A 17,274-nucleotide genomic window follows, 5' to 3' on the forward strand; every position below is an offset into this window, starting at 1 on the left:
ACCTTTAAGAGTATCTCTGATCTGAGGAATGGTGTACTCCCAGACTCCATTGTGGCATGAACAAATTTGAGAATTGTTGACAATTTGACAATTTTATTTGCTGCCTTGTGTCAGTAAATAAAATTTGTATAAATAAAATTGTAATGGTCAGAGTCTTATTAATCTAAAATAATTTAATGATTACCATTGTTGTGTTTTGCATGCTGAATGTTAATGTTTGTGTGTGACTCAAGCAAGGTCAATTACAAGATATTGGCATAACTAGAGGGAGATCAACCCCCTTAAATATTTGATGTTTAATAGTAAGGTGTTAGTATAATAGTATGATATAAAAAATAAAATTTAATTCTGTGCTGTGTGTATTCATGAAATGTAAATTAGTTAGTGATTTAGTTAGAAGTTAGGTCATCTTTTTTTTCAAAGAAACATATAATTCTCTTTTTTTGAAGACACAAATAATGATGTCTTGTTGCATCACTGCATCAACAAGAAGAGAGTTATAGTAAAATAAATGAAGTTCCAAGTGCCCATGGGAACACTAATCACCATAATGGTGGCTAAACCATTTTAGAAAATCAGCATCAGTTTATGAAGTCAACTTATGTGATATTCTTTCAAAATTTTCAGTTGTATTGACAATTCAAAATTCAAGATGATTTTGGAAAATGAGTGAATGCAACTAAGGAGAGAGATAACTACAGAAGTGGAGGAAATGCGTGAAAATTCTATTAAGAATTGCCCCACCTCAAAAATTCTTTTTTGCTTGACAAAATGGTACCCAAACTACTCAAGCAATCTTAACTTAGGTTTTCTGAGTAACAAGGCATAGTATGTGACTAGTGCAGAATACTACATTTTTACAATTAAAGGGTTAGTTCACCCAAAAATGAAATTTGTGTCATTAATTACTCATGTCGTTCCACACCCATAAGACCTTTGTTCATCTTCGGAGCAGTTTTTCAGAGGTTTTTTTTATTTTTTATTTTTATCCCCCATAGAATGCAACGTAATTGCCACATTCAAGGCCCAGAAAAGTAGTAAACACCAGTGATGGGAATAACGGCGTTATAAATAAACGGCGTTACTAACGCCGTAACTTTTTTCAGTAACGAGTAATCAAACGAATTACTTTTTCTCCCGTTACAACGCCGTTACCGTTACTGGCAAAAAAAAATGCCGCGTTACTATAATTGAGCTCACTGAAGCGATTTTCATCTGAGTAGGCTCTCTCTTAGCCATAGGACCTGCAAAGTTTTTTTCTCTGGTGTGTGCTGCGGTTAGTCATACTCAAATATAATTTTAAACTGATAATAATGAACGATGCTCTCTGTGTGTGTGTCTATGAGCATGCGAGCTGAGCGCGAGCTCAAACCAGAATACCCTTTGTGACATGCTGGATCGAAAAAATGGGAAATAAGTTGTTTAGTCGACTAGTAGCTATTCATTTAAACCATCAGTTGACTAATCACATTTATATTAATTTAATTTCTTAAATACTGGAGAGAATAAACCATAATATGAGCGTTTATGTAATAGACACTCAAGCGCATGCATAAAGCTTGCCATAAAGAACCGGCAAAAGTAATAATTATGAATGTGACCAAAACAGCAAGGAGACATTTTAATTGTTTATTAATAAAGTAATGTTTTCTGAATCAGTGTCGGCTGCAAAGATGAAGTTGACATTGCTGACTCTCATCATCTCCGCATATACTGGACACGCATAGAGAGAGAATGCACATTTAATTCGGATTAGGCTGCATAATCAGAGTAGGCCTAGCCTATTTCTTTTCGTTTTTAGATATTTCAAGCTTTCTATAGATATATTTCTCATGTCTGCGAGGCAAGCAGCCTCTGAGTTTCGGTTCTGTAGCCTGTAAGACGCGCTCCAGTTCATGCGCCAGTGATCGCACCCGCGCCTGCCATGAGTCTGAGATATTTCCTTCTTATTTATTAAATCCAGGCAATTGATTGATGAAACATTGATTAAAATTAAGATACAATTTTTACAAAACGAAATTCACTTTAAAGAGAGGCTTTCTATAAAACAAAACTTAATGAAGTGGTCAAAATCGTGTCTGACCCACTCCATGTCTCCCGATATATTGCGCATCTTATGATGCATCTTACTCATGGTGTTCACTTTTCATAATCAAGTAAATGAATTTAAAACATAACATATGACTATTTAAACATAAATATGAAACTACATTTTCTTTAATGACTACCAACACGTATAGTACAGTGCAGAGAAATTTCATGTCGTGAGGAAGAGCGGATCATGAGTCACGAGTCGGATCAAGAATAATTTATTCTTAGACTTATATTTAATATTGGGGGCATTCAAGTTATTTGACATATTTAAAAAAAAAAAAAATTAAAGTAACGCAATAGTTACTTTCCCTGATAATTAGTTACTTTTATAATGATGTAACTCAGTTACTAACTCCGTTACTATTTGTGAGAAGTAACTAGTAACTATAACTAATTACTTTTTTAAAGTAACGTGCCCAACACTGGTAAACACATCATTAAAATAGTCAAGGTGACTAGTGGTTCAACCTTAATGTTATGAATTGACAATAATGTGCGCAAAAACCAAACAAAAATAATGTCTTTATTCAACAATTTCTTCTCTCCCCTGTCATTCTCCTATGCTGTTTACGTTCAGTGCTTCGAAGTTCTACGTCAGAACGCTGACTCATTATTGGCCGGCTCCTGCATCAGCAGCACACGCAGGGGATAGAAGAAATACATGTTTAAAAAGTTGTTGCAGCCGATATCTTCCTTTGAGAGTGGCTCATTCATGCCCTCCTCATCCCTCATGAAACTACATCCAAGCATGTGATCAGACATGTTCACTTATTCAGAGATGAGACACTAGCTATGTTTCTATCCTCCTGTTTTTGTGCACATTTTGGGATATTGCATAAACAAATGCTGGATAGAAATGGCAAGATGCACGTAAATTCTAAAAATGTGCATAAATAATGCATGCACTCAATTGAGGTGAATACATTTTTTATCCAATAAGAAGACATGAGCACATAAACAATGATGGAAGCATATTTATTGAATAAATCCCTTGATGCGCAGCAAAAAAAATCTCACAACAGTGACAACAGTGGATATGACTGGATAACTGGAATAACTAGTGGACCAATTTCATTGCACAGTATCTCAAAATTTAGTTTGAACATTCTGAATTGCCTAAGCCAGAGTTTGTCTTCAGAATGAGTTGGTTTAATTCCCTCCCAGAATTGTCTCATAGGATTGCATTTCCAAACACCAGGCATGCGAATGCAAGATAACATGACGGCGTTCATTGTGTTTTATCTGCCCGCTCTGAGACGCAAGTCATTTATGATGTAGGAAAATAGAGTCACAGTGGCTTCCCTCATTGCAGCAACTTCCATTTTTATTACAGAAATTTTACACCAATTTCCCAGGAAGTGCTGACTTTTTTCCCTTAAACACATGGGATGGAAATGCAAATGTTTTATGCAATATTCCCATTTTGCACATAAGTTAAACAACTTTGGATGGAAACATAGCAACATTAATGCTCTGAGGGAACATTTAGTAGAAAGAGGGTGTAATTTTCCTTTTTTATTGATTGGTCTGTTGTGTGTCATTGACTGACAGGTGCTTTGCTGAAACACAAAAGAAAGAGGTCTCTGATAGATTGGGCTCTGAGAAGGGGACACTTTAACCAATCTGATGGCCAGTCTGACCCACAAACTGCCTCTCACAAGCTATTTGGTCAGTCTCTTTCTTCCATTTGTCCTGATGGAAACCTGCCCAAGCCAATAATGGTAAGGATATCACTGGCTCTGGACCTGTTTTACTGTATTTGTTCATGCTGAATTGATTCATGCTGGTTGTTATTATTATTGTGTTTTGCCTTACAATTCTCTAGATCCTTGATTTTCTAATGAAAGTTGTAGCAGTGGCCTTCTTTTCTGACTGGACTCAGTATATATTGTGATCTCAATAAGGAAACCAGACAGTAGTTTAATCTCAATCTCAATTTATTTATAAATCACAATAAAACAACAGTAGGCGACCATCGTGCTGAACAATATCAATTAAATAGCTAAAATACGTAAGACAGTATGAGAGTAAAACATAACATAAACACATAATTGAAGCTTAGACTATCCCCATTTGACTCAAAGAGATACATAAATTGTGAATTATGAAAATGAAAAATTATTTTTAATTTACCTTGAAAAAAGCTTGCAGAAAATACAAGTTTGTGAGAATCATCCTCAAACTCAATCCTGACTTGGTAAAACAATTATCTTCATTTAAAATCTCTTTACTATGTACTACTGTACATCCAAAGCACTTTACATTCATATCAGGGGGTCTCTCCTCACCCACCACCAGTGTGCAGCATCCACTTGGATGATGTGACGGCAGCCACAGTGCGCTCACCATACACCAGCTATAGGTGGAGGGGAGAGAGAGTGATAGAGCCAATTCAGTGGGTGTGAATTAGTGGGAGGCCATGATTGTTAAGGGCCAAGAGAGATAATATGGTCAGGACACCAGGGTTACGCCCTTTACGAGAAGTGCCATGGGATTTTTAATGACCACAGAGAGTCAGGACCTTGGTTTAACGTCTCATTCGAAGGACGGTCGATTAACAGTTTTGTCTATGTGTTTGTGTGTGTGTGCACATAGGACCTGCTATATCTGCTGTTCTGTGAGGGTCCAGAGACCCGTGGAATCTTTCGGCGTTCAGCAAATGCCAAAAACTGTAGGATCCTGAAGGAGCGAATGAATTCTGGGCAAAGTATTTCACTGCATGAACAATCAGTGTTCGTCTCTGCGTCTCTAATTACAGTGAGAACACAGTCATTTCAATTCAACAGTGATATACACAAATCATACCTCATCTACATTCACAATACATACCTTATTCTACATTCTAAATCTAAATAAAATAAAATTTCTTTGTTTTCATTCTTTATTAAAGTGTGTGTGTTTGTGTGTGTGTAGGAGTTCTTACGGAAGCTGCCTGGTGGTGTTTTGTGCTGTGACTTATATGATGACTGGATTGAAGTGCTACAAAGTGAGGATCAACAGGATAGACTTAACAAAGTCAGAAAGTGAGAACATCACACAAACATACCCATGTACATATTGCACATATACACACACTTGTATGTAGAAAGTGTATGGACTAAGACTGAGTTCCCACCTGGTATTAAGTTTTTTTTTATTGATCTATTACTAAAACAGTGTATTATTTATATAACACCTTTTTTAGAACCCAAAGCCGCTTTACAAAAGCAAAGACATTACAACATAGAGCATAGATACCCAGTGTGGTTTTGTATTTTATCCAAAAGGTATTTTCATATAACATTTACAGGTACAAAAACATACATTATTGTACATTTTTACTTTTAGATGCTGAAACTTACAATATGGACATACTAGCCACATTTAAAATGTAAGCATTATTAAGTATTTACAACTATAGAAACATCAAATATTTTTAAATCCTTTATAACATAAATATATTTATATAGTTAACATAATATAATCGTTTATGAGTACAATATAATCACCGATTCATTCTTAATCCCAGTAATAAACAAGGCTTTGTGAATTTTTTACATTTGTGAAGTTATCCAAAAAATGTAAATTCCAAAAATGGTAAAAAACAGTCCCAAGGTACTTCAAATGATTATGTGTTGCATACAGAGTTCTCACCGGCATTATACAATAGTTTTATGTGAGGTATAGAGTAGAATTTTAGTAGTTAATTGCTTAAAATCTAAATCTGATCCACACTGTGAAGGCACACATTACTTGGTGATGACGCATACAAAAAAGCAAATGAGCATTTAATATCATTGACATGTGTTCCGAAGATTAACGAAGGTCTTACAGGTGTGGAACGGCATGAGGGTAAGTAATAAATTACAGAATTTTCATTTTTGGGTGAACTAACCCTTTAAGTGAATGAGCCAACTGTTTAATAAATGCGATTGAAAACATAATCTCATTGATTATAAATACAATATAATCAACTGATTAATTCCATTAACTAAATATTAATAGGTTAAAAAATACCTTTTAGTGTCTATGCAGATACAAGTAAATGTGGTAGAACGACTCGGGTTACGAACCCCGGTCCCATGAGAAGGGAATGATACGCTGCTTTACTGTTGACGCTTTGGGGAATGCCTTTGGCGTGAGCGTGTCTGAAGCACATGTGTAACTAGTCCAGTTCTGATTGGTGTTGCGTCGTCCCGTGACACGCCGGCGGAATGCGGAAGCTACAAAGGGAAGCCGACATCACAATAGAGTTAGCTTCTGATCTGAAGCAAGCCGCTCCCAGGCATGCAGGAAGTATGGGTAAGACTGGCAGGAAATCGGTCCTGAAGAAGCTCCAGCACTGAAGCCACTGGGCAGTAAACTGGGTCTATCTTACATTTTCTGTGCCATAAAGTGAACACTCTCCACTTTAAAAGCATAGAGTTTCCTCATAAGGAGAGAGCTCTAGAACTGAGAATGGTCTCGATGACCTCAGCCAAGAGACCTTCATTCATGAGCTGATCACCCTCAGGGGCCAGACCCAAAGTTTCCATCTCTCTGACCAAGGGTGATATAACGTGCCCCCGCCCTGTGTTAGAAGGTCCCTCTTAATTGGAATCTCTAAGCAATTTATGTGCCATTCATGTTCCCTCCAAAGACCTTGAACTGAGCGGCCTTTCATGACCGCGCCCCAACCCAGTATTGAACACATCTGTTGACACGATATTGCGATGACAGGACGCTCCTAACACTGGGCCTTAGGACAGGAACCAAGGCTTCTTCCACATGATCACAGAATGAGGGAATCTGCACATAACCTTGATCATGTAATTGGGATTGGCCCTCAGTGAAAACCCTTTGGTCTTGAGCCACCACTGCAGGGGTTTCAGACAGTTGTGCCTGCATCATAAGCGAATCTCATACTACTCCCAAAAAGGTAATTTCTGGACCGGAGTGAGCATACCCTTTTTCACATTGAGTCTCAGCCCCAAGCACTTTATTTATTTCGATGCCATGCTGCCAACTCCTGAGACTGAGCTAGTATCAGTCATCTATGTAATTGAGAATTCTGATGCCCTGAAGTCTTAGAGGGGCCAGAGCTGCATCCATGCATTTCATGAATGTGTGAGGGGAGAGAGCTAGGCCAAATAAAAGAACCTGATATTGGTATGCTTTGCTCCCGAAAGTGAACCTCAGGAACTTACTTTGCTGTGAAAGGATGGATAAATGCGTCCTTCAGATCTATTTCTGTCAGAACCACTATCGTCAAATATGATAGATAATGCATAGAGTTTTTATTGGCGGTATGGTTCTGTTCTGGGCAAGAACTCCCTGCGCATCCATGCAGCCTAGCATAGATAAGAGCAGGGAGAGCAGCAATAAACCCCCTAGGGTAAATTAAATGTCATGATTTAACGTACACATATTTCGAGAATTAGTCTGATTCAGGGGAAATAATAAGGCCAATCCTGACTGAAGAGAGGAGGAGCTGGGGATGGAGGAGGGTAATTTGCTCCTGAGAAATGCAATAGCTGCTGATAATACTGAGGAGCTTATATATAGATGCCGTAATAGGCGTCGTATTCCTATAGGTAGACGCAAGTCACCTGGGAGTCAGCTGATGCAAGCTTGACTGACGTGACCTGCCAGAACTGACGCCAACGCTAGATTTCTGTCAGGACCACTATCGTCAAATATGATAGATAATGCATAGAGTTTGTATTGGCGGTATGGGTCTGTTCTGGGCAAGAACTCCCTGTGCATCCATGCAGCCTAGCATGGATAAGAGCAGGGAGAGCAGCAATAAACCCCCAAAACAAACCATATGCTGATATCCCCCAACACAAACTGAGTGCGAAAATCTGAATGCCATTTTCCTTAAAATGCAGTTACCTGAATGAGCCATGAGCCTAGCTTTTTTTTTTTTTTTTTTTTTTTTAAATAAATGGGGGAAGCTTACACCCATAGCGGCAGCAAATCTGATACAACAAGCATGTTGTAGCGCATTTAGCTAGCGATTTTTAAATATCATATATGCTTACACCGTTAGCAGCAATCTAGTCGGGGAAGCATACACCCATGGCCTAATATAAAACTATTACTTTTTTTTTTTTCTCTCTCTTATTGGGGGAAGCTTACACCCCTAGCTGCAGCAATCTGTTACAACAAGCATGTTGTAAATCACAGACTAGTATTAAACTAGTGGTAGTCGGGTTGGGGAAGCATACACCCGCAGCAATAGCTCGGAGTTAGATGCAGTGTGCAGCTAAGAAATGAAATGCAGTTCTTCCTCATCATGAGCACGATTTCTGCTCCAGTCGGGCTGATTCCTTTGGCTACAGAAGAGAAGATGGCGACTCCCATGATATCACACTCCTTATAGGACCATCAAGTTTCGACATTGTTAGGGTTGAATTAGAAACCTCTGTGTATTTAAAGAAAAGCATGTTACAATACCCTGATAAGTTTTCAAGCCACAGAAGTTTGCTCACTTAACACAGAATGTTGCGATATGATCGGATATCATAAAGAGCATAAGTCTAAGACAACAGCTTAAGATAGCATGTACCTGAATAAACTTACCACAGTATGTGCTTATAGTATGCAGCAATGACACTACAGCTTCAGTAACAAGCAAAATTTTTTTTTTTTTAATATTTGCCTTCCATAGCAGCTAGATAGCCTTAAGAACAGCTTGTTCTAAATAGCAACTAGACCTTTAAGAACGAGCGTTTCCAATGGCACTATAGCTTTAAGAAAAACGATGTTTACTATGTGCTGCGCCACAACAGAAAAGTCGTTTGCACCAAGAATCTTTGTTTTTTCTGTCTCTACTGCAAAGCTGCTTGAATCTGCGATGTATAGCGCTAAACACGGCGATCCGACCAGCGTGTATGTTGCTATACAAATGAAAGCGCCCCGACCAGCGTGTGCAGCGATCGAGCCGGTTGCCAATGACAACAGATAAGTAACGCACATCGCCAAATACGATCGCAAAAGCTTTGCAAAAACATTTTTACTGAGAAGGACTAGAAGCCTAAGCAACAGTGATAGCTTTAACAACATCATGAGTTAGCTTTAAAACAATGAGCATTAAAAATAAAAATGAGCGTTAAAAGAACTTAGCTTAGCTTCGTGGAAACATTCAGAGATGAAGGAGAGTGAAATAGCCGGCTGTAATGTGGATGTTTGATCTTGTCTTGAAACGCTTCTTCATGCGGGGAGTGCAGATCATCTGAACTGCCAGTCCATGTCTAATTGCAGCAATGCGAGAAGCAATGCTAACCTTAACTCAGTCATTTCCAATCAGTCGGCTTATGATCGTTGAATGAGAGGTGAATTCCACAAATCCCTCTCGCTAAATTCCCGATTGCACAATTCCTAGTGAGATGATGCTGTTTGCCTGTCGAATTCGCCATTTAATTTGCTCCTGAGAAATGCAATAGCTGCTGATAATACTGAGGAGCTTATATATAGATGCCGTAATAGGCGTCGTATTCCTATAGGTAGACGCAAGTCACCTGGGAGTCAGCTGATGCAAGCTTGACTGACGTGACCTGCCAGAACTGACGCTAACGCTAGATAATGACAAACCAGTCCTCAAACTTGATTTGGCTCACGATGAGAGGAACTGTCAACATTTTGAACCTGAATCTCCTCAGAGAACAGTTCAGTTGTTGAAGATCTATAATGGGACGCAGGCCGCCATCCTTCTTCGGTTGTAGAACCCCATGTTTCTCTCTGGGGAAGGAATTTGTTCTATGGCCTCCTTCGCCAGAAGAGCATGAACCTCTTGTTCTATAACCTGAGCCTGTTCGAGGCCCTACAGGCCTCCTTAGTTGGGGCAAACCCCCTATGACCACAACATTTTTGGGCGGACAATGAGGTTGAGGCTCGATGGGAGCAGCCCCTCAGGACCTATGGCGACAAGGTATAAACCTCTGAAATGCAGCTAATTGTTTCTTCATCTCTTGAAATCTCTCGACAAACGAGCTGACAGTGTCGCTGAAGAGAAGGTGAGAGCGGGGCATCAAGGAGGAAAGCTTAATCCTTCTCCTTGATGCCTGATACGTTCAGCCAAAGGTGCCTCTCCATTGCCACCATGGCTGCCACTGAGCGGTGGATAGCACAGGCTGTCTCTTTAGTGGCATGGAGAGAAAGATCGGTAGCCCGACGCAGCTCTTTAATAGCGTTGGGTCCCACACCTTGGCCCTCGTCGAGGTCCCGAAGCAGGTCAGCCTGATATGCTTGAAGCACTGGCATAGTAAGTAGGCAAGCGCCAACCTGACCTGCTGCCATATATGCCTTACCCACCAGGAAGATGTAGTATGAACTGGCTTGGTGAGTAACGTCAGGTTGTTAGGGATGATGCATCGTCAGGGGAGAGATAGGCAGCAAGCATCTCTTTAACCCTGGGCATCATCCATAGCCGTTCTCTTTATGTCTCACGATTGAAGAATAATAATGACCAATGCGACATGATATGTGGGAAGAGAACAGCTTCCTCCAGGATCTCGAAGCCACCAGGATCTCGACACCTCGGGCAAACCCCAACGTGGAGGTTGTAATCTCGTTTGTATCTCCCGTTCACTTCTCGGCTGACCACTCGATATTTAATTTTGCCATGGCATGAGTTACAACCTCCATCAGCTCCTCATATTGCGGGGACAATGCTGGTGAGTCACCCAAATTACCCTCTTCCAGATTCCGGATCCCGAAGCTGAGCACTGAATCTAGCAGCTGAATATTGAGAAATGACCTTGGCCATTTAAAGCTCGTCCACTAGCTCCATCTGCGACCTTCACGAATGAAGTCACCAGGTTGCCTTGGCAACCGCGAGACCCGATCCACGGGAAGCGCGAGCCTGGCCGCACTCATCAAACACAGCCAGGCGGGAGCTACGCTTCCAAGCAGCTTATACATAAATCATGTGTATATGTGCCCATAATATAGCGAGGACACTGAGGAACACATTGTTTGAAGTAGTGTTGTCAACCGGTACTTTGGTACCAAGTCTGAACTGAAATTTTGAAAATGTGACGAGCATTTCTTTAGTACCGGGAGTATGAGTATACGGGTATATTCGGTACCCACTGTGCCAGTATTTATGTGAATATGACACCAGTAAAGCACAAAGCTTTGTTTACAAAATAAATAATAGGTTAAATTATTTTATAAATGTGACATCGCAGCCATGGAAACATTTTGGTTCATGCCGAATGGGAGAGTTACATGAGTCCATAAATTTAAGCTTTGTCGGCTAACTCGGCTTTGTATTTTGTTTTGCGAATCGTGATCTGGTCACCCGAATATCAGGGAATTTAACAATATTCCATTAGTTATTCCACTGAACATGGAATCTCTGTTTCTTTTTCCACATCTTCACTCAAATAGGGGATTATAAACATTTCTTCCTTTTGTTTGCTTTTAGGCCTATTATATTCGCATTACTGAAATAAAGTAGAAAAACACTGTAGGACAGAAACCGCCTCCGGTTACTATGGTAACCTCGGTTCCCTGAGAGACGGGAACGAGACATGGCGTCAGAAGCTGACGCTTGGGGACTCCCTTTTCTCCTAATTCTCCTGAAATCCTATTGCACAACGCCAGTGAAGTTGCAACTCTCACTGGCCAATGCCAGCCAAGACGGCGAAAGGGGGGCGGTACCCGCCACTATATAATGCGCCGTCCTGGCGGCATAAGCTCAGAGTACAGCAGACCTGAGCGGTGAACACGGCAGTCTACGCCATGTCTCGTTCCCGTCTCTCAGGGAACCGAGGTTACCATAGTAACCGGAGACGTTCCCTTTCGAGAACGGTCTCTCGACATGGCGTCAGAAGCTGACGCTTGGGGACTGTATAGAACAACGCCGTGGGAACAGCGAAGAAGAGAAGCTCAGCCACTGCGGAGCTACTATGAACAGTAATAAAACATAATCCCCAACGAGTACACACCTACGAAATGCTTATAACGTGGTTACTCATCTAACACTGTATGCATTCAAGAATAATATGCAGGCTACATACGGGGTATTGAAGCATGTGGGCGGCCAGGCCGGGCACAGCAAAAAGAACATACACTTAACGAGCAGCTGTTGCTGGCGTCGGTGTAACATGAGAGAATTCATAGTGAGCCCGTGCTCATTGCGAGGACATAGACGAAACGCTGGCACTGTGTCCCATATTCCAGGTCGCTTATGGTGGCATAACGTACGCGGCAACAAGGCGCCTCATACAGCTCGCTCTGTCAACATGAATGGGAGAGCGCCACAGACTAGGTGTGGTGCTGGCTCCACCCCCAGATTCACTTATACGACCTAGTTGAAACCACCAGCCTCAGCTAGTTGGCGGGAACTGCAGATAGAATATGAGTTGTATTCAACGCCAGGACTTGTGAGGCTAGAGAACACACGTCCAAATTGTAAAACCTGGCGAAGGTATTCTGCGACGACCAGCCCGCCGCCATACAAATGTCTTTGATGGTGACGCCTTTAGTCCATGCCCACGAGGATGCAATCGCCCTCGTTGAATGCGCTCTGACGCCGATAGGGCATTCCATTCCTTGGCTAGAATAGGCCAAAGTGATCGCATCAACCACCCAATGCGATAGCCGCTGCTTAGAGACGGGACGTCCTTTGGTACTGCCGCCGAAACACACAAACAGCTGCTCAGAGAGCCTGAACTGAGCCGTGCGGTCAATGTAAATTCGCAAAGCTTGCACTGGGCATAACTCCTGATGAGGGGCGTTATCCACTGACTCCTGGGTGAAAGCCGAAAGAGTTATCACTTGTGCTCTGAACGGCGTTGACAGTGATTTAGGCACGTAACCCAACCTCGGCCTGAGTGTGACGTTACAATCATCTGGCCCAAACCGCAAGCAATCAGCGTTAATAGAAAGCGCTTGCAAATCCCCCACGCGTTTCACTGAAGCGAGGGTGAGTAGCAGCGCGGTTTTAAGTGAGAGCTCCTTTAATCCGACTGACATGAGCGGCTCAAAAGGCGGCCGAGTCAACGCTTCGAGCACAAGAGCTAAATCCCATGACGGCACCGTGGGGGGGCGAGAGGGTCTTAGTCGCCTTGCACCCCTCAAAAATTTTACCACTAGGTCGTGTCTGCCCACCGAGCGCCCATCGATAAGGACATGAAAAACTGAAATGGCTGCCACATAGACTTTAAGAGTGGAAGGCATACTGCCGCCGTCCAATCGCTGCTGCAAGAAATCCAGCATGCCTGAGACGGGACAGCTTCCCGATTCGAGACCATTCAGTTCGCACCATTTCCTAAATACTGCCCATTTAGAAGCTTACAGGCGCCTTGTAGAAGGGGCTCGCGCCTCCGTAATCGTGTCCATAACACGGCAAGACAGAACGCTCGGATCTACCGGCTCCCTTGCACTACCCACACATGAAGTTTCCACCATTCGGGGTTGGGGTGCCAAATCGACCCGCCCGCTTGCGACAGAAGTCCTCGTCTCAGTGGAATCATCCACGGGGGAGCCGTTAACAGTTCTAGCAGATCGGGAAACCACGGCCTGTTCGGCCAGTACGGGGCGATTAGAAGCACCGACGCTCTCTCCTCCCTGATCTTGTGCAGCACTTGTGACAATATCTTCAGCGGGGGAAATGCATAAAGGCGAACATTTGGCCATGACATCGTCAGTGCGTCCCCTCCCAGGGGAGAGCGCGACAGAGAAAAGAACAGAGGACAATGCGTGTTCTCCTCCGTCGCGAATAAGTCCACTTCCGCCTTCCCGAATTGTTCCCAGATCAGTCTCACTGTCCCGGGGTTCAATCTCCATTCTCCTTGAGGGATCCCGTCCCTCGACAGCATGTCCGCGCCGCTGTTCAGGTGGCCCGGAACATGCGCCGCTCGGATGGAGAGCAGATGGTGGTCGGCCCACAGTAGAAGCTGCGCAGCTTGCTCGTAAAGGGCTCGCGAATGCACTCCGCCCTGGCGATTTATGTACGATACCACCGAAACATTGTCCGTACGAACCAATACATGATGGCCCCGGACTTGTGTGAGGAAGCTTCGAAGAGCCAGAAAGACCGCCCTCAATTCGAGGCGATTTATATGCCACGTCTTCTCCGATTCCGTCCAGTAGCCCGACGCCGGAACGCCATCGCAATGAGCTCCCCAGCCCGTTGTCGACGCGTCCGTCATGACCACTTTCCGCCGCGTAACCACGCCCAGCTGGGCGCCGCGTTGGTACAGGTCGGGATTCCGCCAGGGCGCGAGCGCGCTCAGGCACCTGCGAGTGACCACAACGCGGGCATGGCCCATTCTCCAAGCTCTCCTTGGTACCTGAGTTTTCAGCCATAACTGGAGGGGGCGCATATAAAGCAACCCGTGGTGGCATACCGCCGCGGCTGCCGCCATTCGTCCCAAGAGCCTCTGATATTCCTTCAGTGCTACAGGGTCCCAGACTGAAAGCACTCAGGGCGGACATCAAATCGCGAACACGCTCCTGACCTAGACGCGCTCTCATCGCGACCGAGTCCAACTCCACCCCTAGATACGAGATTGACTGGCTGGGGCATAACATACTCTTTTGTGTATTTACGCATAGACCCAGGTTCTCCAAATGAAGCAATAGAGTGCGTTTGTGGCCGTTGAGCACATCCTTTGAATGGGCTAAAACTAGCCAATCGTCCAAATAATTGAGTATGCGTATTCCGTTCGCTCTCAGGGGGGAAAGCGCTGCATCCACACATTTTGAAAACGTGCGAGGAGCCAGGGCCAATCCGAACGGCAGAACTGTGAACTGATATGCTGTGCCGTCGAACGCAAATCTCAGAAAGCGCCTGTGACGAGGGGCGATCTGAATATGAAAATATGCGTCTTTCAGGTCTACTGAAATAAACCAATCTTCGGGCCGAATTTGCGCGAGGATCTGTTTCAAAGTCGTCATTTTGAAAGGGCGCTTGAATAAAGCCCGGTTGATGGGTCTCAGGTCCAATATCGGACGGAGGCCACCGCCTTTCTTTGGAACGACAAAATAGCGGCTGTAGAACCCGCTCTCCCTCTCGCTTGGCGGAACCACTTCTATCGCGCGCTTTGCGAGGAGATTGAGAACTTCTTGCCTCAGCACTGACTCGTTGTGAGCCGGCACTGTCGACATAACCACGCCATTGAAACGGGGCGGTCTGCGCCGAAACTGCAAAGTGTAGCCGTTCTCTATTACGTTCCGCACCCAATCTGAAATACCCGGAACAGCCCGCCAAGCGCTCGCAAATTGGCACAGCGGACGGGGCACCCCGCCTTCTGTATTCAGGACAACGTCGCTGTATACTGGGGTAGCACGCTGACAGCTCTCTTGACGAACGGGCGCGTTGAGAGGCGGCGAGTCGTGTATGTGAGAACTGACACGGGTGTTCCGCTGCGAGCGTCGCCGATTACACGGGAGAGCTGCGAGCCCGATTGTATCTGCAGCAATTCGCCTGAGCATAGAGTGCGAGAAGCTGCCGCTGCTAGAGGAGGAGAAAAAAGCTCTTTTTGTGAGGTTGTAACATTCTTTATTACATTCACAACAGACACATTCTCGTAGTCGCCTGCAACCGCCAAGGGGACTTCTCGAGAACACCTCGGACGCTTCGCAGCGGGTCCTTCGCTCAGCGTCCTCCTCCTCTGCACTTTCCCGTCAGGAACGAGGCTTCTGTTCCGATGAACTAGGAGCAGTCCCGGGGCGGCCGCCTTTCTTAAAGCCGTGACGCGACTTCGGCGGTCTCTGCCAGGGTGTTCTGGTACGTGCAGAAGGCTCCGGGTCTGGCGCCGGAGGGGCAGGAGCAGAGGGAGCTCGCTTCGGTGGCCTGTTTGAAGCCGAAGAAGATCTACTGCGCGCTGGAGGCGGCGCGGGCGCCCGGCGCGGAAGGAAATGACTCATCGCCCTGGAACGCTTCTGTGCTTCAGAGAAGCGCTCTGCAATCGCTTCCACGGCGTCCCCAAAAAGGCCGGAGGGAGATAAAGGAGCGTTGAGCAGCGCCTTCCTATCTGCATCTTTTAACTCTGTAAGAGTCAGCCACAAATGATGGTGGAGCACAACCATAAAGCCCATGCTTCGTCCGATCGCCTGGGCCGTTTTCTTCGTTGCCTTCAGGGCAAAATCAGTCGCAGCGCGCAGATCTTTAAACGCCTCGGGGTCCGCCTCCCCCTCGTCCAGGGATTTCAGGAGCTGAGCCTGGAAAACCTGAAGTACCGCCATCGTGTGAAGTGCTGAAACTGCTTCACCTGAGGCGGCGTACGCCTTATCAGTGATATGTGCGGTCACACGGCAGGGTCTTGACGGCAACATAGCGCCTGCCTTCAGGGAAGCTGACGAGGGGCAGAGGTGAGCCGCGATAGATTCCTCGACTGGTGGAATGCGCGTATAGCCACGGGCTTCAGCGCCATCAACTTTTGTGAATATTTCCGAGCCGCTGGCGTGGGCGCGAGCCGAGTGGGGCGCGGCCCAGGTGCTAGCGACCTCCTCGTGCAGGTCTGGAAAGAAAGGGGCTCGCTTCCTTGGAGCGGCAGCTCGGCGGCCCAAGTGAAGGAACCACGAATCCAGTTTGCTCTTCGCTGGCTCGTTGGGGGAATCCCATTCAAGACCGAGATCATTCACGGCCCTAGTAAGAACCCTAACAAGCTCGTCTTGAAACGCCACCTGCCCCTCCGGCTCAGAGCGCTCCTCCAGGATGCTGTCTGCCCAGTCCTTCTCGGACGCCGTTAGGGACATGGCCTCGTCGGGATCTTCATCCCTCGCCGCGCCGAACGAAACCATCTCCGACGCGCCGGGGGCGGGTCGAAGACTCTCCTCGGTGAAGTAAACAGGAGGGCGGGGTGGTGAGTCACACCTCATTCCCGCGTCATCGCCCCTATGCGGCTGTCCCACCAGCGGCTCGTCAGCGGCAGTGGGACGTTGCCTAGAACACTCACCAAGGGCGATGCTCCTCCGAGCCCTCAGCACCCGCACTGGGAGATCCTCGCAGTGTGGGCAGCCCGACCCGGCGAGTGCTGCTTCTGCATGGGCGAGTCCCAGGCACAGAATGCAGTACTCGTGGGTATCCGGAGCCTCGATAGGCCCCGAACACAGCGCGCAGAAGGTAGACATGCTGGAACGCCGAGAGGGTAATCCGTCTACTTCGCGTCTTCTCCACAGCTGTCTCGTAGTAATGTCGAATTTATTAATTGTTGAAGTGAAAAGGAAGATTCTGAGCTTATGCCGCCAGGACGGCGCATTATA

The 17,274-nt window shown here is 45.1% G+C and overlaps 1 protein-coding gene across 2 annotated transcripts in view; it reads left to right on the forward strand.

Annotated features, from left to right (window-relative positions):
- Window positions 1-17,274, forward strand: part of arhgap20b (Rho GTPase activating protein 20b) — a 79,904-nt gene that overhangs the window by 36,702 nt on the left and 25,928 nt on the right. For both annotated transcript variants that reach the window (XM_048187321.1, XM_048187320.1), the window contains 3 exons: window positions 3,646-3,815; window positions 4,690-4,851; window positions 5,008-5,117. In XM_048187321.1, the coding sequence (XP_048043278.1) occupies window positions 3,646-3,815; window positions 4,690-4,851; window positions 5,008-5,117 (442 nt within the window). The remainder of the gene's footprint in view (window positions 1-3,645; window positions 3,816-4,689; window positions 4,852-5,007; window positions 5,118-17,274) is intronic.

This window comes from Megalobrama amblycephala, linkage group LG4 (genome assembly GCF_018812025.1).
Source record: "Megalobrama amblycephala isolate DHTTF-2021 linkage group LG4, ASM1881202v1, whole genome shotgun sequence".
NCBI lineage: Eukaryota > Metazoa > Chordata > Actinopteri > Cypriniformes > Xenocyprididae > Megalobrama > Megalobrama amblycephala.